The sequence below is a fragment of the Canis aureus genome, chromosome 17, assembly GCF_053574225.1.
Source record: "Canis aureus isolate CA01 chromosome 17, VMU_Caureus_v.1.0, whole genome shotgun sequence".
NCBI lineage: Eukaryota > Metazoa > Chordata > Mammalia > Carnivora > Canidae > Canis > Canis aureus.
In genome coordinates, this window is record NC_135627.1 from 45,442,762 (window position 1) to 45,470,689 (window position 27,928).

The 27,928-nt window shown below is 36.6% G+C and overlaps 1 protein-coding gene across 13 annotated transcripts in view; it reads left to right on the top strand.

Annotated features, from left to right (window-relative positions):
- Window positions 1–27,928, top strand: part of DIAPH3 (diaphanous related formin 3) — a 512,559-nt gene that overhangs the window by 63,826 nt on the left and 420,805 nt on the right. For all 13 annotated transcript variants that reach the window (XR_013355827.1, XR_013355826.1, XR_013355823.1 and 10 more), the window contains one exon: window positions 15,435–15,539. Coding sequence is in view for 7 of the 13 variants with exons in the window: in XM_077855466.1 (XP_077711592.1) it covers window positions 15,435–15,539 (105 nt within the window). In the remaining 6 variants the exon portion in view is untranslated. The remainder of the gene's footprint in view (window positions 1–15,434; window positions 15,540–27,928) is intronic.

The following is a 27,928-nucleotide window of genomic DNA, read 5'->3' on the forward strand; positions in this document are numbered from 1 at the left end:
ATTTCCACAAGTTTGAATTTTCCAGCTTTCCTCTTGTTATTGTCTTCTAGTATCTCACCATCATGATCAAAAAAGATACTTGGAATTTTTTTTTTTTTTTTTTTTAATTTATAATAGTCACAGAGAGAGAGAGAGAGAGGCAGAGACATAGGCAGAGGGAGAAGCAGGCTCCGTGCACCGGGAGCCTGACGTGGGATTCGATCCCAGGTCTCCAGGATTGTGCCCTGGGCCAAAGGCAGGCGCTAAACCGCTGTGCCACCCAGGGATCCCCGATACTTGGAATTTTATCTTGTTGAATTTTTTTTTTTTTTGAGGCTTGTTTTGTGGCCTAACATGCTAAATCCTGAAAATGTTCCATGTGTGTTTGAGAAGAATTAGTATTTTGCTGCTAATAAATGGTAGGCTTTGTATATATCCATTCTATAGTATTGTTCAAATTTGCTCTTTCCTGACTGATTCTGTCTGGATAAGAGTGTGGGGTAATAGTATTGTGGTTAATTTCTCCTCAGTTCTGTAATATCTACTGGATATTTTTAAGTTCTCAGATATTGGGTGCATAAATATTTAGACTTGTTTTTTAGCTTCTGAATGAATTGACTGCATCATTACGTAATCTTCATCTTTTGTGACCATTTTAAGCTGAAGTCTATTTTTCCTGATAGAAGTGATTTCTTTCTTATTTTTAAGATTTTATTATTTATTTGAGTGTGATAATGAAAGAGAACAAGCTGGTGGAGGGAGAGGGAGAAGCAGATTCCCTGCTGAGTAGGGAGCTCTGATGTGGGGTGCCATCCCAAGACTCTGGGGTCATGACCTGAGCTGAAGGCCAATGTTTAAGCCATTCAGGGGCCCCAAAAGTGATATCTTTTGGTTACTGTTTGTTTGGAATAGATTTTTCCATTCCTTTACTCTTAGCCTACATATACCCCTGTAGCTAAAGTGTTTTCTCTTGTGTTTCTCTGGAGATTTCTACAATGGATATTTTGTTTCTCTTGTTGGTGTCCCATAGACATTCTTTACTTTCATTTTGCTCTTTTGACTAGAAACCATCAAATGACTTATCTTTGAATACCTTTTTTTTTCTTTTGATAGTTTCTATCTCTTTGCATTTTGCTTATACTGTCTTCTAATTTCATTTAGTTGTCTGTATTGTTTCAGAGCTCTTCAAAGAGGATTACTTGGAATTTTTTGTCAGTGGATAGACCTCTATTTATTTGGGATCAGTTATTGTAAATTTTTTACTTTAGGTGTCATGAATACCTGATTTTTAATACCATCCTTACCGTCTTTTCAGTTAGGGGCATGCTTCAGCTTTATTCCTGGTTTCTGGGATTTTCATAGTGCTATCTAGCCAATGGATAGTTAATTGCCTTTGTAGGGGGTATCTATCAACTTTGGCAATCAATGACCTATGTCACCATCTTGTTGACCTCACCTTTCTGTCTTATTCCTTTAAACAAAATAAATTCCTCACAAAACTGCTCCTTCCTTAATTCTCTCTCAGAAGTCCACACTGAGGTCCCACTCAGGCATTAGTCACATCCATTCATTTCTGTCCTTAATAGGTCCTGGTTTTGTTTCTAATCTGTTGAAGCTTTCATTACCTCTTCCCTGGGTTATTGCACTGGTCTTCCATTCACCCTTCCGTGTCTCTGCTAAAGAACTCTTACTCTTTAAGTTCTGGCCCAAACATTACTCTTCTTTGACACTTTTCCGTGTTCTATCAGAGCTAGCACTCTTTAAACCTGCCTCTCACAGTTGCTTATGTGTAAATCCCTGGTAGAACTTCTCCTTTGTTATTTTGATCTCCCACTAGATTAAATTCATGCAGCAGCATCCAACTGGTTTATCTTAAATAATTGTCTGTTATTTGCATCTTCCTAACTTTTAAGATTTCTAAGATACCACATTCTTCTTACCTGCAGTTCTGCTTGGATGGAAATTACCTTAATTGCCAGTTTTCTCAGTTACATAAAAAATATTAAAATATAATAGGAGAGAGATTTCATGCATTCATCGCTTCCTGTTTTGATTTCTCACTTCTCTCTGAAAGAATGAAAACTATGCAAGAAAGGTTACCTATCTAGATGTGATCACTAATAGACATTAAATGAGTGCCACTGATGATAAGATTATTCTGGCAAAGTTTTTAAATTCTGGACTTCTGTCATCACTTCTAATAATGGAAGAAAAATGGTCTCCTAAAATTGTACAAAGTATATAAGTATGAATGGTGATGCCCTAATCTTTTCTTGGGAAGATGTTTGTCAGCTTTATCTAATATAGGAGAGAACACATTTATAAAACCCTATCATTATCTCTTAAGCATGTGCTTTAGGTGTCTACTGGTATTAAGAGCTTAGATGACCTGTTTAATACATATATCAGCTTTTAGTGTGGGGAAACATGGATAATAGTAAAGGTGTTCACAATTTGACTTTTGAAACTATTTTCATTGTGTAATGTTGAATCTACTTTTGTTGAAAGATGCTTTTGTTAAATAGGTTATTTCAAGTATACAAAAAAAAATAGAACATAACAAACACCACCACAGATATAATTGAAGTGCCTTGTATACTCTTTAATTCCATTCTTCTTCCTTAATTCTTTTTTCTTCCTTAATTCTTGAAGGTGAACAATACCCTGAATCTGATAGTTTCATTCCTATGTCAAACTTTCTGTGTAATAATGTATAGAAACTTTTTAACGTATAGAAACTTTTTTCTTAACCATTGATGGTAGGTCACTGACTTCATGTCCCATAATCTACTAAGTTTTTAGTATTAGTCCCTACATATAAAGGACATTCTTCAGCATAACCACAATACAACCACCCGAATAAGAAAGTTAACAGTGATCAATTTCTATCACCCAATGCTCAGATCTTATTCAGGTTTTATCTGTAGTATCAAAAATGGTCTTTATAGGAAAAGAGTACAGTTTAGAATCATATGTTTCATTCAACTGTCAAGTTTTTAAAATCTCCTTCATTTTGGAATAGTCCTCATACTTTCCTTTTATGTTTTGAATTTGACATTTTTGAAGATTCCACTTGGTTAATTTGTAGAATGTCCCTGAATTTTCATTGGTACTATAAAGCTTTTTAATTGTAGGTCTGTTAATTGTAAACAGGTTACCTCTTACTTTAAATAATTCATTTTGTAATGATCGTAAGAAGTTTGAACATCTCACACATTTATTAGCCCTTTGGTTTATTCTTTTATAAATTTCTTCATATCTTTTGCCTATTTTATTACTAGAGATTTTGTCTTTTTTAATATTGATTTATAGAATTTGTCACCTATTTGGATTAATATTCATGTCCATTTATAAGCTGTAAAGCATCTTGTCCCAGTCGAGGTCTTGTCTTTTTTACTTTCTTTAGGGGTAGATGGATTAAGGTACAGAACTGTAAAATTCCATGTGGTCTGACTTATCCATCTCTTTAAGGTCTTGGCTTTTTTATATTTAAGAAATCCTTCTTGATCCTGACATCATAAATCTGTTCTGTATTTTAGGATTCCATATCTGTATGTCTTGTAAGATATGGATACAGTTTTTCTCCTATGTGGATTTACTGATTTTTTTTTTTCTGTTATCATTGATTTAATAGTCCTTCTTATCCTTCATTTATCATACCTCCCCTGGTAAAAGTCAAGTTCCTGCCATGTATGTGGATTTGTTTTGGAGATTTGATTTTGTCCATTAGTCTATTTGTCTAACTCTCATTTACATCCATTGTCTTAATTACTATAGCTGTGTATTAAGCCTTATTATCTAAGATCCCCTCCCTCTATTCAAAATCATCTTGACTATTCTGGAGCCTTTGTGTTTTTATATTAATTTTAAAATCAGGTAAGTTCCATTATAAACCCTCTTGGGATCTTGATTGGAATTTCAGTGAATTTATTGATTTAGGCAAAATGAATACTTCTGTGATAAGTTTTCCCTTCTGTGAATATTGTATGTGTTATCTCTAAATTTTTTAGTTCCTTAAACAGTAAAAATTTATGGTTTTTTCTCCCTAGGGGCCTTGTACATCTATTTGGTTTATTTTTTATTTCTGATATGTAACTATCTTAAAATTTTTTTTAAAGGTTTTATTTATTCATGAGAGTCACACAGAGAGAGAGACAGGCAGAGGGAGAAGCAGGCTCCATGCAGGGAGCCTGATATGGGACTCGATCCCAAGTCTCCAGGATCAGGCCCTGGGCTGAAGACAGCGCTAAACTGCTGAGCCACCTGGGCTGCCCTTAAATTTTTTTTAAACTAAGAATATTGCCAATTTTTGTTATGAATTTTGGTATCTGGTAACATTATAGAATTCTCACTAGTTTTTATTTGTAGATTCCCTTATATTATTTTGTGTCCTAACAGAATATATGTGAGAAACTTATGTTTTTTACTCCTCTTTTCATTGTACTGAGTAGAATTGTACAATAAAAGTTAAAACTGTCTTCTTGAAAGTGATGAGTATTTTTCAAATCTGAGATTTCATTCCAAACATAATAAACCTTGAATTAGGGGACTGAGAAGCTGTTCTTATTTCTATGTACTGCAGCTTCTTAAAAAAAGTCCTCTTCTGGCTCCAAATAAGTACTCCACCTTTTTTTTTTTTTTTTTTTTTTAAAGTCCTCTTCTGCTTCTGAAATGAAGATGAAACATAATCAGTTCCATAAAGCTTTTTCTAAAAACCCTAGACAAGAGTTAATATGTTCGATTTTTCTCTCCCTAAAGTATTTAGAAAGGTCTTTTCTCATTTTACATTTCAGTTACTTGAGTTATGGTTATTTCCTCACTAGACTGGCCTTTCCAGTAAGGTAGATTCTTGATCCTGCTAACTTTTTTTTTTTTTTTTAACTGTGTATTTTCTGATTAAATGAGTGACTCTGATATTTATTTTACTTGTTGATTCATTAGAACTGTAAAAACTTTTTTTTAAAGATTTTATTTATTCATAAGAGACACAGAGATAGAGACAGGCAGAGACACAGGCAGAGGGAGAAGCAGGCTCCATGCAGGAAGCCTGACGTTTGATTTGATTCTGGGTCTCCAGGATCACCCTGAGCTGAAGGTGGCGCTAAGCCACCCAGGCTGTCCAGAACTGTAAGAACTTCTTTAATGAGAACTCTGTTATATGAACATTTTTTCTAAGAAATGTATGTTAGTGGACAACAGATATTTAACTTCCCTCATCTCTGTCTCCATAGTGGCTTCACCGTGCATATTGCGTGTATTGTCTAGTTATCTGTTTTTTCGGCCTTGGTAACACTGTGTTTAAGCAATCAAATGAAAAAAAATTTAGCACATGTAGAGTTAAATATTGAATGTCTTTTTATAAACAAATCAGATGTATTTGAAGTATAAGGTCCAGAAGAAGAAAACAAAAAGAAAGCTCAATGAACTTACAAAATAGAATATGACCACATCCATATGTTTTGATACTTACTGTAGTTGGTGGGAGAAGGATTGATCTTGTTAACTTCTTTTTATATTTTTAAAAACTTATTTGTGAGAGTGTGCACATGTGAGGAGGGAGGGAGGGGTGAGAGAGAGCTCACACATGTGGAAGGTGGTGGGGTGGGGCAGAGGGAGAGAAAGAATCTCAGGCAGACTCTGGTTAGCAGGGAACCCCACCTGAGGCTGGATCTCAGGACCTTGAGAACATACCTGAACTTAAACCAAGAGTTGATCACTTAACCAACTGAACCAGCCAGGTGCCTTACCATCTTGCTAACTTTATTCCATGTTCTCACTCTTTGGATACCTGTGAAAGACTCTATTTCCTATTTCTTTCCCTATCACTTTTTTCCACCTTAATCCTTGGTCTTGAGGATTTATGCATGGCTATGTCTCTATTCAGATAAATGAATGAGTGCCTGTTTGTGTTGAATGTGTAGGTGATATCTTACCCATAGTTGGAATGAAAAGCTAAACCAAGAAAGATTCTTTTATGTTAATTCTGTTTATTGGTTGCTATAGATTCCCACTAGCACTTTATTTCAAGTATTAGCATTCTTTACAAATCTGCTTTTCTGTATCATGAGTATTTTTTATTTCCTAACAACTTAAAGTATATTTAGGGTTGATCAGATAAAATGAGAGTGGTTGTGTGGGAATGGTTTGTTTTGATCTATTAGTTGTCACCTTTCCCTTTCCTTTAGGTAGAAATTGAAAAGTTTAGGGAAAGGTGGTTTAAAAGCAATCCGAATAATAATCCAAATAGGAGGAGGAGGAGGAGGAAAAGAGAAGTATTAAGGCCATTGTCAAGTTGATTCATGGGTTGTGTTTGTCAGGGGGGAATAATGTCAATGCCTAGTTGTTTCTCTTTAGATCCAGATAAATGAGAAAATAAATGATTTAGGAGCATTGGATTTTGCCTGGTGGGAGTTCGTTGAACCAATAAAATGGTTAGAGGAATTTTAAGAAGAATAAGTATTATGATACAGTTTAGGCATGCTCTTTCACCAATTAGGAAGTGTGTCTCTTCTTTTCCAACTCTGTGGACTTTTGCTCAGTCTTCTTTCATCTCAGAAAAGTTGGCTTTTGTATGTTCAGTCCAATGACTATTTATTTATCGTTCGTGTAATTGGTGAAGAAATGGCTATTTGTTTAGAAGAGTTGAAAAGCAAATAAACTACTTTTATCAGTAGCTGTGTTCTTATCTAAAAGATCAGATAACAATTGTTTGCGATTGTACGTTCTTATGTATATGCTTGACCAGTTCCAGTAAGATAATATTTCAAAATCAGTTGTGCAGCTCCCTGCATATTAATTTCATTTCTTGTCCATTCAGCTAAAACTCATATGGAAGAAAAGTGATGCTTGAGTTTCTTTTTTCTTTTGTTTTTTGATACTGGCTTTGGGACAAATTGAAATTTGGTTTTAAATTGAGATACTTTACACTTCCTATAAGCTCCAGCCTAGAGTATTTGGTCAAACATTTTATGTGAGTTCTTTATTAGTCTCTGGATAAATACTGTTTTCTGGCTGCTGTCCTGTTAATGAGCTAGCTGTTTGGATTCCTATTAATTTTAATGGGGATTGAGTAAAGATGCCATGGGTAGAACAGTGAAAATCCAACATCACTATTGGCAGAACCAAAAAAAAAAAATCTCTATAATCACATTGATAAGTACAAAAGGTTATTATAATGTTATACATAAGAACATAGTAAAAAGTGGTCAAAAGAAAGATCAGTTATTCTGTAAGGTTAGCATATTTATGGACATGTTGAATATAAAGTAGTAATAGTGCTAATTCTGATTTTTTCCCAAGGTGTATTTATCTCTTAAAGGTTTTCTAGTTTTATGTAAACCTAACTTAAGAATAAAACAAATTGCCGAACTAGATAGTAGATTCAGTTAATGTGCACGATTTGAGTGTATATAATGATCTGGAATGAGATCATGAAATCTTTCACTTTATTTGGCACTAACCTGTTCATGATAGTATAAACACTACCTTAGTGTAGGGATAAGCATTAGCAAGACTTTTTTGACATGTGGTATGGAAGATGAATTCCATTGTGATTAAGAACAGAAGAACACTTTTAGTGGAGATAGAGGCAAAATTGTGCTTTTAGGATGTTGAGATCTGAAGTCTCAGGAGAAGTAATTAGGGGATCTTGTGGACCTCTGAAAATGCTTAACCAATTTGTTGCTGTAAACAAAAGAGCAAACTAAGCAAAACAGACTATTTGCAAGAATGATTCTCTTGGTTTTAACTCATGAAACAGAAGCTTTAATACACTATTGAAATGAGAGGATTACTTTTGACTTAAGAATTAATGTTTGATTTTGATATTGCTGTGCTTCCAGTTCATACCTTCTGATATTATGCTTATTGATCCACATGAATGTTTGGATCGAGGACTGTCCTGTCTCTCCACAAACATTTTCTAACTGGCATGCCTCTGCCTGTCTGTAGAGTTTTTCCTCTCTGGGTGAATTACCTCAAACCTGACCGTCTTCAACTTGCTGCCTGTGCATATTCACTTAATTCTCCAAATAGTCAATCATTTTAAATTTAATCTGACTCTCCATGGTGTTAACTATCCCACTCAACTTGATGTATGTAAATTTAATGAGCATGCTGTCTTGTAAAATCCACATCCGTGAATGAAAATAGTGAGACTAATGTTTGTAACTCAGTTGAAAATATGTCCATTCTGTTTGCCATTCTTTGCTTGATTGCTCCTTAGTGCTCTAACTAGTTGCATGTATTTGCAAGAGTATTAAGATTGGATCTCCTCCCCCCCTCCCCCACCTCAGTTTTGCCAAGAAAATGTGGGAAATATTTGTACCAGTATTTTTTCAGTAGGATGGAGTCAGGGTGTGTAAAATATAGTAGCAAACTTGTGACTTTCTTGTTGGTGGGAACTTCTGGCCCCATCCAGCACATAGGCAAAATCTTTTGCAGTATCTTAAAAAGCTGCTAATTTGACTATATTCCTTTGACTATATTCTATATCCGGGTCAGAGCTGCTCTTGACACATATGATGTCCTTGTGCAATTTAGAAGAAGCCATAGCCCTCATTCCTCTGGGTGGACATAGTACATCACAGAAACCTAGACAGTTTGAGGGAAGTCTGTAGGATCTCCACTCTGTTCACTTCCCCCCACAGATACCACCTTGTTCCAGCTCACTGAGGTGGTGTGTGGTTTTCCAAGGCTCCGTCCTGGATTTCAGCTTGGCTCTATTTACCGGTGTCAGTACTACTGTCTGAAGAATCCATTTCTGGGTCTCGACCTTGTTTCTGTCACAGTTCTCAGGGGTGTGAGTATAATCTCTAGCTCCAGCTCCATCCTTCAGAAAATCACTTCAATTTCATGTTTTGTCCTGAAATAGGATTAGGAAATTCTGTTTGGGAACTTTTGTTACATCATATTTATTTAGCAAATACCTGGAAGGAAATCCACTGTGGTGTATGCACTGTGAAAGTGGCAGCACGTGTGCAGAAAAAGTCCTTTTAAAGGTTACTTGTGAAGGAGAATCAAGGAGGCCATATATAAAGCAGAGCTAGGGTTGAGGGAAGGCTCTTTTTCCTTTTAATTTTAAACCATTAAGGATTAGCATGTTTATATATTGAGACCCAACCAACTGAGAACAATTTAGTGAGATAGGATTGAAAAAGAATAATTGATATGCAGTGTCCTTTCAGGAGGTGAGCAGAACGAGGATCCATAAATGAATGGAATTATCTTTGGATAGATGCAAGAATTGATAAAGATTAGTGTGCAAATAAATTGGTAATATAGGAAATGGGAAGTTGGAAGCTTTCTTTTCACGGAGGAAATTGAAATTTGTTTACTGAAAATGATAGGTAGAAGTGGTAGTTTCATAGTTCTTGGGGAAGGGCAAGTTTGAAATAAGTACCTTAGGGAATTTGAGAAGGAAAAACTAGTTGGCTTTTCCATAAGGAAGCGATGGACCATGGAATTAACTTGCTTTGGGAGAAAATGGAGGAGATGAAGAAGATAGAGGTTTTATTGAAGTGGTCTGGGTGGAAGTAGGACAAGTGAAAAGAAGATGGAGGCCAGAGAATAGGGTCATGGGGATTATGATGATACTTGAGTAGACAGTTTTTAGATAATGACAAAGTCTAGGTATGGTCATGAAGACTGTGGTTGAGAAAAATGAAAGTAAAGACTGCTGGTGTGGGGAGGCCAAAGACTGGATGGCAAGGCATGGGATGGGAGAGGAGTCAACACAAGTTGCTGGCAACATAAATAATAAGTCTAATAGTATTAGCCACAAAGGAAATGGGATTTTAGTTGATAATGGAGATAAATACTATGGGAATAAGAATGGAGAGTTAAGGCAGACCAGAGTTCAAATCTCAGCTATAGTACTATGGGCAACTGAAAGAATTTCCCTAAGCCTCCACTCTCTCCTCAATGAAAAGAGGCTAGTACATACCTTGGGTGGGTTATTCATGATGATTAATGAAAGAGCTTATATATGTTTAGCACTGGCCTGGCCCAAGAACTTAACCATTATTTAAGATGACAGAAATACTAAATCTTTGTGAAAAGCTGTAGAAAGAATTGTGGGAAGAGTGAGGATGGTTTGCAGAGCAGGTTTGGAACGAAAATGGGAAGAAATGTGAGCAACTTAAATTTTGTTTGGGGAAAATCCCAAAGGGTGCCTGACCTTTTAGATTTGGAATGGAATTCTGATACCTTTGTCTTAACTCTATCTCTAAGTAGTCTGGGATTTATTCTGATAGTGGCTTTACTTCCTTCCCCCTCTGTCAAGTCTATATTTATTGTAGCCAAATACACTGCAAACTTACTCTTCTTACTTAGACTTAAAAAAAAAAAAAAAAAAAGAGTGAGTGATGTTCCATTTTTTTCATTCTTAAATGATTTTATGGCAGAGATGTTATGAATATTTCAATTTATTCTTACGAGAATATGATTTTTTTTTGAGAATATGATTTTGAAACAATCTTAGATTTACAGAAGGGTCACAAAAAGAGCACACAGTTCTTATGTAACCTTCACCCAATGTTCTCAGATGTCACCTTCTGTAACTTGAGTGCAGTTATTAAAACTGAGATATTAATGCTGGTACGATACTAACTACATTATTGAGGTTTTGCCAGTTTTTCTACTCAGGCTTTTTCTGTTCTAGGATCCAATCCAGGATCATACCTTGAGATCAGTTTGCTATATATACTTAGACTCCTTCAGTCAGTGGCATTTCCTTATCTTTTATGACCCCAATACTTGAGAAGAATCTTTATTTCTAGAGTACCCCTCAATTTGAGTTTCTTTTGCAGTGTTTTTTTTCTTTTACTAAAAATCTATCCTTAGTTCCAGTCAGCCTCGTGTAGTAAAATAGCACAGTGGTTCAATTAAGGTAAAGTTTTTAATTAGAAAGTAATTAACTGAAGGAAAATTAGTTTTTGATGTTGCAACTCCCTGTGTCCCCAGGCAAAACTGTTTCTCAACATGTATATGAAGGTAGCACTATAAATGAGTTAATTTATAATGTATGTTAAGATATTAATAGAACATTAACCATACTCTTCAAAGTTTTGATTTGATAACTGCTTAAGTATTTTTGAGATTATTCAGCTAAATAGCCGACGAATAAATATCTATTAAGTGGGAAAATTGTACACTATACACTATATATCCTATCTCCTATATACTCTTAAACTAAATATTAGCATCACTCAAATTACTCAGCTGGTCTTTTGCAATTATGTTCTGTGTATTTCCTGTTCAGTACTTGATTTGTAATATTTAATGAATTACATACATCTATTCCAGTACATTGATATGTTGAAGTAAACCACATTTCAGGGTTCTCAAAATTTGTACCTGTAGTATCATTTTGTACCTATGTAGGATACTAGATGATGTCCCATCCTATGTTTGAATGGAAGAATTGGTTAATACAGTGGCTCATATTGCTTGTTGAGGCCGTGAATATGAGTTTCTGTATTATTAAATTCTGTTTAGAAAGAAGCCTTACTATAAAGTTATTTTCAAAAGGTGTAGTGGGTGCTGTTGGTACCCCTACAACCCCCCCGCCCCCCTTTACCAGCCTGGTGCTTGTAAACCCCAGGTGATAAATATTGATTCCTAGTGGCTCACAGCTGCCCTATTCAGAGATTTGGGGTTCGGTAACTAGGACCCCGAAGCTAATTGACTGATTTGGAGGTGTGAGGCTGCTCTCTCCCTCTTGGTAGTACTGATAGCTGGGCAATTCGGGTGAAGCCAGAGTCTAGCTAAGGCAACATTTTCAAATGTCTTTTGCCCTGCTCTGTCTTGTTTTTTTTTTTTTTTTCACTCCCCTCTCCTGAGTGCATCCCCTCCATTAGTCCTCTGCACCAGAATCCCTGTCTTATACTCTATCTGTAGGGAACTTGACCTAAGACAGTAGAGATACTGTATCATCTGGAGCAGATGTAAACTGAGTAACATCAAAATTGATGACTTGCTTTCAAGGGACCTATTATAATTACCTGGAAACTGCTCTAGACTGGGAGTCTGAGCTCCAGTTCTCACATTTCGAATAGCCAGCTCTCCGTGAAAAGTCGTTTGATTTCTGGGAGTCTGTATTTTCTGTTCTGTAATTCATGGAGTTGAGAGACAGTGTGATACTCAAAATCTCAGGCTGAAGATTTCCCCTTAAGGAAGGGGTCATTAAATGAAGATGCTAGGCTCCTCTGGATCCCCCGCACCCAACCCTCCCACTCCAGTTTCTTGGAGAGCCTTCAGAGGTGCTTAGCTTAGCTCCTATGGGATTAAACATAAAAACGCTGACAGTGTTCAGAGCAAGTTTCTCCAATATGTGCCACTTTGGCATGTGCACTATTTGAGCTGAAGGCAGTTGAGACTCTGTGGGCTCAAGAGAAACTTTTTGCCCCTCTCTGAACCACCTAGAAGAATCTAAATTGGGAGTCTGTCCCAGAGAGTTATTATAAGAGAGGAATTTTATCTGAGCAACCCGTGTGTATAGGAGGACAAATATCTAATTAACAAACTTCTTACCTCTCTGTGAATTGCCCTTCTTCCCTTTGAAACTTAGCTTATTATGGCATATAGACCTCATTTTACCTTTCTGTCTTGGAATCTTTCATGTATGTGGGCTTCTTGTATGTGTGAATAAAATTTAATTTTTCTCCCATTAATCTGCCTCCTGGCAACTTAATTCCTAGATTAATTTAGAAGAACCTATAAAGGGTAGAAGGAATTTTTTTTTCTTCCCCCATAACATAGATGTGCATTTGTTAGGAAAAAACTTCTAATACATTTACCAAGGAATTTGTACCACCGCCAACCCCTCGCCTGCCCCACCGCTAAAATCAGTGTCCAATAAGGCTTTTTTCTTTCAGCCTTTTTCTTTGTAGAGGTAAAAATCATCTCTTTTATACATTTTGCATTTTTTATACACAACTACATATTTTTCCTTTTCATTACTTCCGTATTTCCTTTTCTTTTGTAAATGGCAGAGCTGGCTTTTCCAGTGCCATTTCTTTCTGGCCATATAGAGATGGCCACCTGTGAGTTAGATGCCTAATACGAAAGGTGTGTGGTACCATGTAGCTAATTCCAAACTTCTTAGTATCATTTCTTCTTTGTTTCTCTTTTTGCTTTTAAACAGGTACTGTTATGAAGCAAGTGCTATATTTGGATAAGAAAGATGGGGTAAGGTAGGGTAAAGAGGTTGGGAGAACTCTGGGTTTCTTCCTTAATTCCCAATATACTACTTTTGTGTGAGCTATCCTCTTGAATATGCCTTTCAAAAAAGAAAGCAGTAGACTTTTTAAAAGCATATCCCTTAAAATTTTATTTTGATTTCAGCTACAATTAATGGACTTCTAGGTTTTTTTATATTCTGTATTTACTGCATATTTTAATTTGCTGGTTAAAGAGGCTGGGTCATGCTTGGCCATTGGACAGAAAAAAATAAAAGTGAATAATTTAATACAGAGGTTCTCAGTACTCTTACTATATCCCTTGCTCTTTTATAACAACTATTCCCATTACTTTCCCCGTAACTTCCCCATTACTTTCTTTCAGTGAAATTCTTTATAGGTAATATATGCTATCTACACTCATAATTTTTAAAATGTACTTAATGCCTTACTGTACTGCATAATACAATAATATACATTTCAATATAAGCAATTGGCTTTGACTGCTCAGGAAGGTATAATAAAGTCATTCTTGAATCTTTGCTTCATGTGAGTATAACAGCAGTGGTGCCACATCCAGTGTTGTCCAGGGATACTCATATTTCAAAAATAGAACACGATTGATGGTAAAGGTTATTTAAAACAAAAACAAAAAACCCAGTGTAACTATAATTTGCAGAGTAGTTGAATTCTTAGAAAAATCAGTGTATCTTAAAAACTCACAATGCGAAGTATTTGATCTGTGACCAATTTACATACTGCATTTTACATTTAATTCGATTGAATTAGTCTAGCCTTATAAGTTATGGTTTTCTTTAAGATATGTCCATTTGTCTGCGGGACGCAGGACAGTTTCTTATTGTGTAGGATTAGCCCAGGTGTTGAAGAATGTTTAGCACACCTTAATAAATGCTGGTAGCATCCTCTCAGTCACTGACACCCAAAATATCCCAAGACCTTTCTAAAATCCTAAATGGTATTAAGGCCTATTGAAAGCCCTTGGCTTAAAGGAAAAAAAAAAAAAAAAGGGAGGGGAGAAGAGGGGAAGAAAACAAACCCATTATTCACATAATAGGATATTTCTAACCTGAACAGCCAGGAGTGACATTACTAATTACTACCTTTTATTAGAGTGTCAAGTGGAAGAACTTCTAAGATCTTAAATATTTATATCAAGGTGAAATGAAGGAAATTTTGACTTTTAAGTGCTTAAAGGGATTAGTAGCCAAAAACTGAGTCAGCTAAAGGCATAAACTACAGCGTCTGATGAATTGTAGCACTCTTATAAAACTTAGAATAAATTTACCCTGCTGGGCTCCACAGGTGATCTAAAGTTCTGATTTTTTTTTTTTTTTATGTACCTGTTTCTGCATGGCTATGGAATTCAGGTGTGTTATATTGTACATCACAAATGACCAAGGGCTAATATCTGGAGGAAATCCATTTGCACTGCCTTCCCTCAGCCTCCTTTCCCTTTGCCAGAAGAGCCTCTAGATAAAGTACCTCTTACATAGGAATTCCCATATGTAAGTGGATATTCTTGATATGTATTTTTAGGTAGAATGCAACCTATAGCAAGATCTAGGTTACTTAACCATTTATTTTGATTGGTGCTATTGAGAAATGTTGGATTTTAGGGATGTACTCTTTTTATGAGTACAATTTTTATGTGATTTAGAACACAGAATAAACAAAGTAGTTAGTGGGTATTTTTGATATGTGTAGAAAAGAGACAACTATAGGATGCTTTGCGTTTTGCTAGGATCTAAACCAAGTATTTTATTATATGAGCTTGTAGCTACACAATCTGGAAAGTGCTTGGTTTATATATCTTCTAAATTTTATGACAGCTTGGAGCAGCTCTTTCAGAAATAGTGCAAGATGGCTTCAGGTGCAGCTGTTGTTAATTAAAAAAAAAGAGAACAACCTATAGTTGTATATGTGTATTTAAATTGTGAATCTAGATGACCTAATGAAAGGTAGAAATCAACTATCTAATTATCTATAGTGAAGAGAATGTAATTTTACTAACTCTCTGAATTTAAAAATGTTTTCTGATAAGCATTTTAACCTGTTAAAATGATCTAGAACATTTTTTTTTTTTGGTCAGTATCTCCTGCTTTTTTTTTCTCCAGGCAAAACTACACGTAAATCATTCCAAAACAATTAATGCTGCTTTAGTCACAAATTATTGACCCCCCCCCCCCATTCCTAGGGTATGTAGAATTGCTGTTCTACTTAGATTCTAAAATGAGGCTTTTTAATTGTGTTTTCCAGGAAGATATGAATTTAAATGAAGATAAGAAGGCACCATTGCGGGAAAAGGACTTCAGCATCAAAAAAGAAATGGTGATGCAGTACATTAATACTGCTTCTAAGACAGTAAGTAAAACTGTCAAGTTGAAAAATACTGCTGAACCGTGTTCTAGTGTGGAAAACAACGCATTTGTCTAACGAAGTGCTTACGTTTGTGGGCAGCTGGAATCACAGGGTTTTTGAATGTATAAAGGCCACAAGTAGGATGTTTACTTAATTTAAAAATATTTCTCAACCTTCTAAAACTGCTTTTGCTTTTTAGCCTCTGGTGTCGGTGAGGAACACTGACTGGGTTGGTTTCCTCACTCCAAGACTTCTTTCCTTGTTAGTGGATTAAGATGGCTATTGATCTCTGATGTCACTTATAAATTGGGGTAATATTTGTATTACAGAAAAGTAAGACTGATTTTACTCTAACTACCTAAATCAGTTCACATAATAGTGGCTGAGAGGCATATCTTTAATGTGAGTTTCCCTACGGATAAAATTATCTTGTAACAAATTATAAATGTAGACATTGAAAGGAGCATTAAGCCTCCACGTGGCTGCCCGTTTTCCAGGGAAACATGAAATATGTGGATGGAAGTAATGAGGGGAATGTCTAAGAAACCATGACTGGCAGGCAGAATCAATTACATTTATTTCATGGGACAACAAATGAGCTTGACCAGTCATATAGAAATTAAATAAATGGATTAGATGAAATCTACAAAACGGGAGCTAATGAAGAAGCAATCAGGAAGACAGTGGAAAATGATTTTGGCTGAATTTAAAATAGAACTGGGTCAGAGAAAAATATCACACTGTGGTTTTCACTAGGTACTTTAACTAAAGGCCAGGTTACAAGAACATAAGTTACTTATGCTTGAGTTCACTTTATCTGAGACCACTCAGTGACTTGGAGGCTTTTCTTTTGGAAGACAGACTCAAGTGATGTTTAATTTTTAAATATGCCTCGTGTTCAGCAGTCTGATGTTGAGTTGTAGAAATCACTGAGTACTGTACTTTTTCTGGCTCCTTATATAGATGGGTGCTCTATTCTGCTATTTTGACGAAGGTTGCTTTTTATCCCTTAATGCTACCTGGTTATTGCAAATGAGTGTTAGGAACTTGAGAGAGCACTTGTGTTGTTGATGCCCTTTGACATTGGGCATCTTATTTTACCTCTGATTCTCAATGTCCTCATTCATAGGCTTGTTGTTAGAATTTGTTTATTCCATGAGTGGAACATAAAGATTTTATAACTGGTGGCTGCCTCTTGTGGTAGCAGAGGTGGTGGTTAGCAATTGTTAGTTTCTTGTTTTTTCTTTGTGATTTGTTTGTTCTTGCTGTTGAAATCATTGCACGTAATTACTGATGTGAATTGACTACATTTTTGAAAATGCAGATTGACCATTAGTGAGTCTACCTCACATTTAGTAAAGTGTCTTTCTATTGGGCACTATTTTAGGCAGTGGAGTTAGAGTGCCAAGATAGACAGTCATTGTGGCCTATGGAGCAACATAGGACACACATAACAAACACACAAACGTTTGGTAGATGAAATAGATTGTGGAAAAAACACAAGGGGAGTGGAGATGGTATATTTCCTTTTATTTTATTGTATAGTTAACATGCAGTGTTATTAGTTTCAGATGTACAATAGGATTCACTGATTCTGTACATTAGGGCTCTTCACTGGTAAGTGTATTCTTAATCCCCTTTATTTTACCCCATCCCCTCACCCACCTCCCTCTGATGTAACTGTTGCATGGAATAATCTGGGAAGAGTCTCCTGTTAGGGAATTTTAAATCCAATAGGCATGAATTCACTTAATAAATTGAAGGGATATTACATTAGTTAGATCTGGTTTAGGGGTGTCTGGGTGGCTCAGTTGGTTAAGCATCTGTCTTCAGCTCAGGTCAAGATCCCAGGGTGCTGGGATCCAACCCAGTCTCTGGCTCCCTGCTATACAGGGAGTCTGCTTTTCCCCCACCCTCTGCCTTCCATTCCCCCTGCTTGTGCTTTCTCTCTCTCTCTTTCAAATGAATAAATAAAAACAAAAAAATCTGGTTTAGAAAACCTTGGCATAATACTGCATTTCAATTCTTGAATTTCAGATAATAAACAGACTTTTTAATAGAAGAACAAACCGCTTTGAACTTCATTAAAGTGGATCTATTTCAGTTTGCATTCACTAATTTTAAACTTTAATCCTCTAATCGTTTTGGACTAAGGTTGGAATTTATTTACTAGAATTAGATAATTAGATTATCAGGATTGAAATAGATTAGTTATCTAAAGTATGATTAAAGCATTCACTCATTTAATTAGTGTGTGGAGGATCATGGCTTTTCCTAGGAGGGTTCTGAATAATTTGGCAGATGGTTAACATCGTGGAAAGTTCAAGCTGACCAGTCATCTATTTTTGCTCTGGAAGTAGAAACACATTAACTCTTAGATACAGACTTTGTCATACCAGCGTATTGAGGTTAATGAGTACAAAAAAAGCTGTTCTGAAGAAAAACCATCAAAATCCATTGATGGGTTGTTCTAGAGAGTATAAGGGGTATTTGTGTCAGATAAACTTTTATTATAAATTTAGCCTTAGCCTTTGCTCTGAGATTCTCTTTTGTGGGTAAGCATTAATATTTTTGAAAATAGCACTGGATGCCTACAGTTGATAATTTGAAAATGTTTTAGAATTATTAACCCTCAAACCAGCCCTAAAGTAGTTAAGCTTGGTTTTTGGATTTGGGGGAAAAACAATTCCTCCATCAAGCTAGATTATTTCTAAGACCTTAAGTTTAAGTAGCCAAATAGTAATGCTGAATTTTTTCAGTTAGAAAAGGATTGTTAAAATGTTAGTAAGCAAAGAGCCTATTTTAGAGGCTAAAAATTCCAGAGTCCCATTTTTCCAGCTTCCTATGGTGTGGATATATGATCCAGATTTGGCCGGTACAGTCTGGAAGCCAGGTCTGCTGGGGTCTTCCGAGGAAAGTTTTTTTCCCCTCCCTCATAAAAAGATCCAGAGCAGAAAACCACTTTTTTTTTCCCTTTTACTTGACACGGCTGTGAGAGGGTATGGGATGCTTGGCACAAGACTCCTTAGAGCTGCTGCTCTGGCTGTGTAAAGTCCTGCCTCCAGATTCTTCCTCATGTGAGGTGATGCATTTCTTATTTAAACCACTTGAGGTTGGGATTTTGCTTTGTTGTTGTGCGTGTCTGGCTGGACTTTCCCGATAGCCTTTTGCCTACGTAGGGTCTCTATCTCTAGTTCATTCTGGAAAGTACTTCCCTCGTCAAGTATGCTCCAGCTACATGAGAGTGGGTACTACAAGGCCAAGCGGACATTCCTTGGTAGATCACTTGCCTCAGATGTTCAGTAGCAAGTTTATTAAAACTTCTTTCAGAAAAGAATGAATACGGGCTTGACTTTTATTTGATTACTAGGTGGATGGTAAGTATTCTGCAGTAAGTAGTAAGGACCTTGAAATTAGGATGTAACATGACAGTCCAAATGGAAGAGAATCTCTGGTTCCCAAAGAACGAAAGAAGAAAATTCTGAAATAAAGCAGAGAGGAGCTCTGAAGCCTCAAATTGTGTGAAAATTTCCCCTAATTTCTACCTGGAACTATAATTTAATAAAAATATACCTTATAAATGTATTCAGTCATGCTTACCTTGACTTTGAGTGTCGTTCTCACCCTTTATTGTGGTTTAGTTATTTTTCCCCTTAAAATTCTTAAAGCACCCCTGTGGATAATGTTAAATGATGATTTTGTTGTCAGGACTCTAGTGCTTGGAGGAGACAAACCAGGCTTTGAGATAAATCCTAATAGACTTGCTGCCTTCACCCAGTTTTTCTTTCCTTGGTGTTGGTGTATCTATGTCTGTGATTCTCTGATACCGGGTTTGATGTTGGTGTTTGTTTTCTGGTGGGGGCTTGAGTTGTATTCAGGGTGAACCGGCTCTGGGTATATGATGTCTGGGTAATGTGAAAGTCACAGGAAGCCATAGATTACCTTAAAAACAACTGAAGACATGTGTTAAAAAGGATACCTGTAGAGAAGAGGATTTAGATCCATAAGGATTCTTCCCTCCTGCAACCCCCACTCCTGCCCCCATCACAAAGGAGTTGCAAAAATGAAAAATATACTCTTCCCATATGTTGAGAAGAAAGAATCTTCTATGTGCTATTTCATTTTTCAACTTTTTCAGGATGAACTGTGGCAATATAAAGCTGGAGAGGAGTCCTGAGAAGTCAAAACCTGCACCCTAGGAAGTGAAAGCAAATCCCTGGAAGGAGAAAGCAGTTCAGAGGGTGTGAGAGGGAGGCAGGAGGCTGAATGAATATAAGGCTTTGCATTCTGTGGACTTGAGCTTTTGCTTATCAGTGCTTCCAAGTTCACTGCGCCCCCCCCCCCCAAATTATTTTTAAATGCAAGATGGTGAGACTGCCCATCAGTTTACTTCTATATAGATTACAACTGGACTGCTACCTGTTGCCATGTAGTCTTGTCCTTTGGGTGTATCATTAGATGTGGATAAAATGTGTGTTTTTTTTTATTATCATTAGTATTATTTTGGCATTTTCTAAACACCTGTGACAATCTAGAACAACCTTCACCCACCCATACAAAACCAGAGAGTAGGAGGAGGTATTTGCAAAAAATGGATTAACACTGGAAAATTGTTTTAAAATGAAATCCCATCAGCACCGTAGAACAGACCTCTTAGAATAGCTAGTTTTCTCCTTCTGATCCTGCAGTTCCCTGGAAGGCCAAGAAGGTGGGTCCCCCAGCTCCTGGTTCTCCGTTGGATGCTGATGGGTTTTGCCCTCCTGGGAAGGGCCAGATAGCCTCTGAGGTCCTTCTGGCTCAAGTTTCCTGATTTTTTCCTCCTTTAAGGGGGAGACATGGGAGGTAGGGGTAGGGGTATGTCCAAGTATGTGTGAATTTAAAATGAAAAGGGTTATTTAAAAGTCCCAAACGTTATCAATGATCCCATTTTGTACAGTAAAATGTTCCTGCACCCCCCCACCCCCACCCCCAGAGGGGCTGCTGGTCCAGCCAGAAGCTGGGTGTAGGGGACAGTGCTGGGACAGTGGGCTCCTGTCCACTGTCAGGAGCCCCCTAAGAATGAGCTAAGAAACCCTAAGAATTTCTCCAAAATTTATACCTCTTGTTCCTTCTGAATGTGTTAGCTTGGAATCCAAAATCTCTGTAGGCTCCCTGTTCCCTGACTCTCCGTGTCCCCCCCACCCCCCCCACCCCCCTCCCCTGCCTGCCCCAATCTGTATGTCATAGGAAAGCTGTATCACAGCTACAAGTAAAGGGTGACTTTTTTTTTTTTTTTTTTTTAGGGGTAGCTGATAACCAGTATGGCCTAATTTCACATTTCTCAGCTTCTTAATTAGAACATCTATTCTTTATTTCCTGTTTATATTGAGTTTTTTCCTTTTGTGTGCGCCCTGCCCCTCCCCCCGGGAAAGAAGCAGACTTACTCTTTTTGCTCCTGGAAGTCTGCTAGCTTCCTTGGAGTTTTTTTTCAGCTTTTCTCTTTCTTAGTCATCTGAGACTGCAGACAACTGCCTGCAATGCTCCTCTGAGGCATGTATTGGAAAAGTCTGCTTAGTGTTTGACTATACTCCTTCTACCCTTAAGTATTTCTGTAGTTCTTGCTTAGACATTTTTTAGTAAGAAGTAAATATCAAATATTACAGAGCATAACTTTAAAAGGCACATAGACTAACAATTAGTATTTTATGCAATGTGATAAAACGAGTCCAAATGGAGTTTGTAAATGTGGTATTATAGATTCTTGAATGTGTGTATGTGTACATGTGTTATGTATAGTGTATTTTCAAAGGTGTTACCTGGTATTACTTGTTCTAGCCCAGTAGGGTATGCAGTTCAAGTATAGAGGTCATGGTTTTGTCCAGTGTCTTCCATCTAGGCATATTTTGATCAGAAAAGAATTGTTTTAGAAAAATACTAGTGATGTTCAGATTTGTGTATTTTTCCCTAGAGTTCATTTCTTTTAGCCCTGATTTGTTAATACTATATTATTAGGGCATTTTCAGACCTTTCAGACTCTTTGTTTTGGGGTGTGTGTGTTCATTTTCATATGTTAATTTTGGAAAACATTGTCAGATACAGATAAGTTCTTTTTGTTTTTTTTTTTTTTTCTCACTTTTGGTCATTATTACTTGAAAGGTTTCTATTTTAACCACTGGAAACTTAGGTGAATCGGACAGTCCTATACATTCTTGCTAATTAAAGTTAACGGATTATTTTTTTGGCTTCCATTTCAGGTTAGGGATTTGATTCAAGCACACTTGTAACATAAAAGCTTAGGAAAAAATTGTGGCTGATCCTTCATATTAGACATTTACCTATTTATCAACAATGCCCTTGCTTACGATATTTTGCCTTTTTGTCTCCAGGTCTTGCTTGCTGACTAGGAGGAAATATCAGAGCCCCAGGGCAATGAACCAATTTCTTGTTAGGAGTATTTCTTAATAATCTAACTGGCACTTTAATTTCCATTTCTGCCCATATAGGACAGGTTTTATTTATATACAATTAAAATGATCTTCCAACAGCTCAAATTCATCCAGCTTCGTTATGAGTTGTTTCTGGGCAGCACCAGTGGCAGTTAATATGCTTCTGTTCTTACTGCACTGTGTTCTTGCTTAGGCAGGAGATGGTAATGAAGAAACCAGTCATCTTTTTTTTTTTTCTTATGAGAAATTATGTTAGGTTTAAATTAGAATTGTATGTTTTTTTGGTCCTTTAAAAACCTTAGGGGCACCTGGGTGGCTCAGTTGGTCAGGCATCTGCCTTTGGCTCAGGTCATGATCCCTGCTCAGCAGAGAATCTGTTTATTCCTCTCCCTCTGCCCCTCCCCCTAGCTTATGTTTGCAAGTGTGTGCTCTCTCTCCCGCTATGTCTCTCAAATATGTAAATAAAATCTTAAAAAACCTTAAAGATATCTTCTCTTAAAGCAATTTTTAAAAAGACTCACCGGATATAGAAATAATGTTATTTACTGGTAAAACCTAGAATTTTAGAACCTAATGGGGTCACTGATGCTTATACCAATTGTGGCATTGGAGATCATCTGAGGTTGTTTTTATCCTGCTCACTGAGTTGTTTCTTGGTCTGAGATAATTTGCTCATGCTTTTTAGATTTTATGAATGTAATTAAACTTATCATGACCCATAACTGCAAAAGTAGTAAAAACTTTGAAAGTGCCAGAAAAAAGAGGCAGATGATTTGATGGAGATGAAAGTGATAAGCAAGTAGCTCAATGGAATGAACCTTTTGAAAGAAGAACTAGTTCTGAAAGAGTATATGAAAATGAAAAAAAAAATGCTATGTATCTAGAGTTGCCTTTCAGTGATGGAGGGGAGAGGTAATTCAGGAAACAAGGGGGAAACAGAGTAGACAGGAACAATGACTCTCAACCTTCTATCCATTAGAATCTTCTGGAGAACTTAAAAAAAACTCCTTGGCTTAGACAAGTCAGGATTTAACAAGTCAGGATTCCTGCAGGTAGGACTCAGGCATCCATACTTTGTGAAACTCTCTTGGTGATTCTAGTATATAATCAAAGATGAAAACTACTAGGCTGTACAAGATGAGCCTCATCACTAGAAGTCTTATAGTGTAACATTAATTCAACATAAGACTAAGAAAGAGTTCAACAAAAGACTAAAGGCAAAGCATAGAGAGTATTTACTAATAAAGCCACTTAGGTTTTCACTACTTTGAATGTGCATCAGGTCAAAATGGGTGTTCAAGTGGCATACTGTAGTTACTAAGAAATCCTGATGCTTGGCCACTTGGCCTTCCCCTCTGCTGATTTCATGTACTGTAACAGATGGAAGAATCTGGTCTGCTTTGGGAAAAGATGCCTGATAGATCAGCATTAGTGAGAAGGAAAAGAGTATGCCTAGTTTCAAAGCTTCAGTGGACTGATTTCTCTTCCTCTCGTTGGGGGTTGTAAACTTAAAACCCTCCTTAATTTAGTTTGGGCTTAAGAGACAGCCTTTCAGTCCTTAATTATTCCTAAATAGAATACAATTCTCTACATGCTTAAAAATCCTTCAAAGGTTAATCATTTTGATACACAAAAAGCATTAATTCTAATTTCATGCCTCCCTGACTTATTACCAGTTTCCTAACTGGTGCAATGTAATGGTTCCCCCTACTTTGAAGAAAATAGGGTTGGTATAGCTTCTTACCTTCAGTGTAATACAAAACTATTTCAAATCCTTTCAATATCAGACAGCTTTCCAGGGATAGACCAAGTAAACTGGGAATTCTATCCTTGCGATTTGTTAAGATGTGAAAAAATAGTCCTAAAGTAAATTTAGATAACCCTAGGTTTTGACTATTTCTTGCATATCATTGTTATGCTAGATTTTTTTTTTTTTTCTTTTTGGTAGATCTTTTTTTTTTTTAAACTTGGGAAAGCTGTTCTGTCACTCTCGGTGAGTTAAATCATTTTCTGGCATTGTTTTTGTAAAGAATGGCTTCATTATACTCATTTAGTAGACATTTTTGTAGTTTATTTACAGTAGGTGTGTAATAACCGTCAGTTCTCTAGTTAAGAGTCTGTTTCTTGATTTGACTTTTTTTCTTTGCTCATTTGTTTTGTTTCTTAAATTCTACATGAGTAAAATTATATGGTATTTCTCTTTTTCTGACTTGTTTTGCTTAGTATTATACTCTCTAGCTCCATCCATGTTGTTGCAAACGGCAAGATGTAATTCTTTTCCAAGGCTGATTAATATTACATTGTATATCACCTCTTCTTTATCCATTCATCTATCTATGGACAATTGGGCTGTTTCCATAATTTGGCTGTTGTAAATAATGCTGCTATAAACATAAGGGTGCATGTATCCCATTGAATTTGTGGTTTTTGTTTTGTTTTGTTTTTTTTTTGAATAAATCCCCAGTAGTGTGATTACTGGATGGTAGGGTAGTTCCATTTTTAACTTTTTGAGGAATCTTCATACTGTTTTCCATGATGACTGCACCAGTGTGCATTACACCAATAGTGCAGGAAGGCTCCTGTCTCTCTTCATCCTTTCCAACACTTGTTTCTTGTGTTTTTTATTTTTAGCCATTCTGACAGGTGTGAGGTGATCGCTCCTTGTAGTTTTGATTTGCATCTCTGTGATGATGAGTGACGTTGAGTGTCGTCTTATGTGTCTGTTGGCCATCTGTATGTCATCTTTGGAGAAGTGTCTGTTTATGACTTCCCATTTTTTAATTGGATTATTTGTTTTTGTGGTGTTGAGTTGTATAAGTTCTCTAGGTGTTTTGAATACTAACCCTTTATCTAGAAAAAAGTTGTGATGTCCTATGTCAGAAATTACTACCTGTGCTCTGTTCTAGGATTTTTATAGTAACTATAGGCATATAGTTATGTCTCACATTTAGATCCTTAATCCATTTTCAATTTATCTTTGGGTATGGTGTAAGCCAATTTTCCCAACACCATTTGTTGAAGAGATTGTCTTTTTCCCATTGCCCATTCTTAGTTGGAATACACTTATGAAGAGACATTTCCTCGCAAATACTAATGACTTAATGATACAGGAATTTAAGATAATTGCTTGATCCTTTTCTTTTGCCAGTTTTCACTATATTGAATTGGTTTCCTATCAACCTCTGAAGGTAACCAATTATTTTTAATATTAAGATATTATCATTAACATAATTTATACATTATAATTACTATTCTTTTTTTAATTAAAAAAATTTTAAATTTATTTATTTATGACAGTCACACACACACACACACACACACACACACAGAGAGAGAGAGAGAGAGAGAGAGAGAGAGAGAGAGAGGCAGAGACACAGGCAGAGGGAGAAGCAGGTTCCATGCACCGGGAGCCTGATGTGGGATTCAATCCCGGGTCTCCAGGATCGCGCCCTGGGCCCAAAGGCAGGCGCCAAACCGCTGCGCCACCCAGGGATCCCTATAATTACTATTCTTAGTGAAGCTTTGTTGTCCCATCTTTGACCAGTTGGCTCCTAGTTCTTTTGGCGCGACCTTAGAAGTTTTGAGTTGTTTGATTCCTACTTGGTGTAAGATATGATGATTGAGGTGGTTCTTTGACACTATGCCTAGAATTAATCTTTTCCTTCAGTGGGGAATGGTAACAGTCTGGGTAAGGATGCTTATTGCTGGTGGATTAATCACTGTTTCCAGGCCTCTTCCGTGGAGAGCTAGCAAAAGAAAAACATTGGGTATATTAAACAGACTTTTTTCTTTTGCCTATGGGGTCTCTACCTGCTGCTGCTGTTGTACTATGTCTGCATGAATGGAGCATATAGACGTTACATTTTATAGTTTTTTCTAGTCTTATGTAGCCTTTTCTTCTATGAGTAATTCCCTTCTATTTAGCCCCTGCTTCTTCTTTATTTCTAAGTTACTGTATTTTAATGCTCACCACTAGTCTTTAAGCTGGTGTTTCTTTAGACGTTTGTCTGAAGTTCTGTAGTAGATTCTCTGCAGGGCTCCTGGGAACAGCATTTCCTGAGTATTGCATATTGATAACTGTATGTGCCTTCTATCATTAGTCAGTTTTATTGGATATAAAATCTTCGGCTCATGTGTTTCTATTTTTTTCTTTTCTTTAGGATGTGAAATATATCATTTTCTTCTGCCATAAGGCATGACAGTATTGCAGTCAAAAGTTCTGCTTGTAACTATTTTTATCCCTTACAGATTACTGGCTCTCTTTATCTAGATGTCTGAGTTGGGATTCTATGATAAACAGTATACTTTCATTATGTACTTTTTAAGTCTTTAAAAATTGTCTTTCTTAAATTTCATGAAAGTGTTCTGTTGTCCTGCTTTGGTTTCTTCTTCAGGGATCCTGTTATCTCTAGGTTAGATTTTTGTGTATCTTCAATTTGCCGCTTTGTCCCAAATTCTTTATATCTTCTTTATTTTTGTTCTGATTCATTCCTTCTAGTTTCGTTTTTACTTCTGATGTGATTTGCTTATTTTAGTTACCAGCCACCCCTCTCCCTGCCCCTTCTCCCAGTTCTCTGACCTTCTGAGGTTTTTGAATTCTGTTTTGATTCCCCACATTTTCCATGTCCTATACATTGTCTTAATGTCTCTTACCTCATTATGAAGTTGTAAGTTACTTTGCCAGGTCTGCAGTTTTGTTTTTGTGGTGACTGTTCATTTTCTGTAGGAATGTTCTGTTCAATTTTGATTCATCCTCAGCACTTGGTCAGAGTGGGGTGCTGTCCTGCAGGGGAGGTTGGGCAGCTCAGTGCTGGGAGTTCAAGGACTGCTCCAGTCTCCTTAGGTCTTTTTTTTTTTTTTTTATCACTTGTGCTCTCCCATAAGTGGAGTGGACCAGACTCTACCCAGTTTAGCCACTGTCTTCAAAATAGCCTACTGAGCTTTTTAACGACCACTTTGGGCCTCTTTTGGGCTTCTGGTGTTTTCAGGTTCATCTGGCACCTTCTTGCCTCCTCTGTTTCTTCCTGCATAGACATTGATACTGTGTAGATTTTTAGTCATTAGTGGTTTGTCTCTTACTGCTTGTATTTTGAGGATCACAGAGATAAGTTGTTGCTTGGTATTGTTAAGGTTTTGGTTTTGCCCTTTAGTTGTTATTTTCTGTGGGAACCCAGTGAATTCCAAAAACTGTACTGCTGCTGCCATCTGTCCAAATCCTCTAGTTTTCTGATTGTGAGTTTTATATTCTTGATTCGATGCCAATTTATGTCTTTGGTTACAGAACAGTTCTGGATTATCCACATTTCTTCTTTCTTGTCCACACCCTCCTTGACTCAGGGCAGGAAAATGTCATCTAGTAAGTAATACCATTTCTCTATGTAACCTTACCTGATAGCTCCGAGTTTTGCTCTTTATTCTACCCATAAACTTTCATCAAACCTCTTAATGATCCATGACCTACAAATAGATTTAAATAAAACACTAGTTTTAGTTTTAATTTCTATATTATGTTTATGCAGTGCTATCATCTTCTCATATAATTTCAATAGCTTATGCAGAATGCATCCTGTTTTATATCCCATTGATAGTTGGAAAATTCAGACTGCCCTTCAGTACTTTACCCCACCCCTGGAAAAATAGGTCTCATCTGCTTGTGTGTGTCTATAAATTAGTGAGTGTGTTAAATCTATCGCAGCATGAAATCACTTCAAGCACTGTGAAAGACTATCTTAAAGAATTTAAATTGATTGCAGATGTTGGTGCAATTAAGCAGGCCTGATGAGCTCAGAATCCTGTTTCTCAGATTTGAATATGAATGCATTTTTAAAAATTACAGTGATGTACTCCATGTAAATGGAGTTCATAGGCATCTGAGAGTTTATTTCACCTTGGATTTTTAAAATGGTTCGGTGATGTGAAAAGTACGGTGTGACCCCTTTTGCAGATACTGTATTACTATGAAAGTGT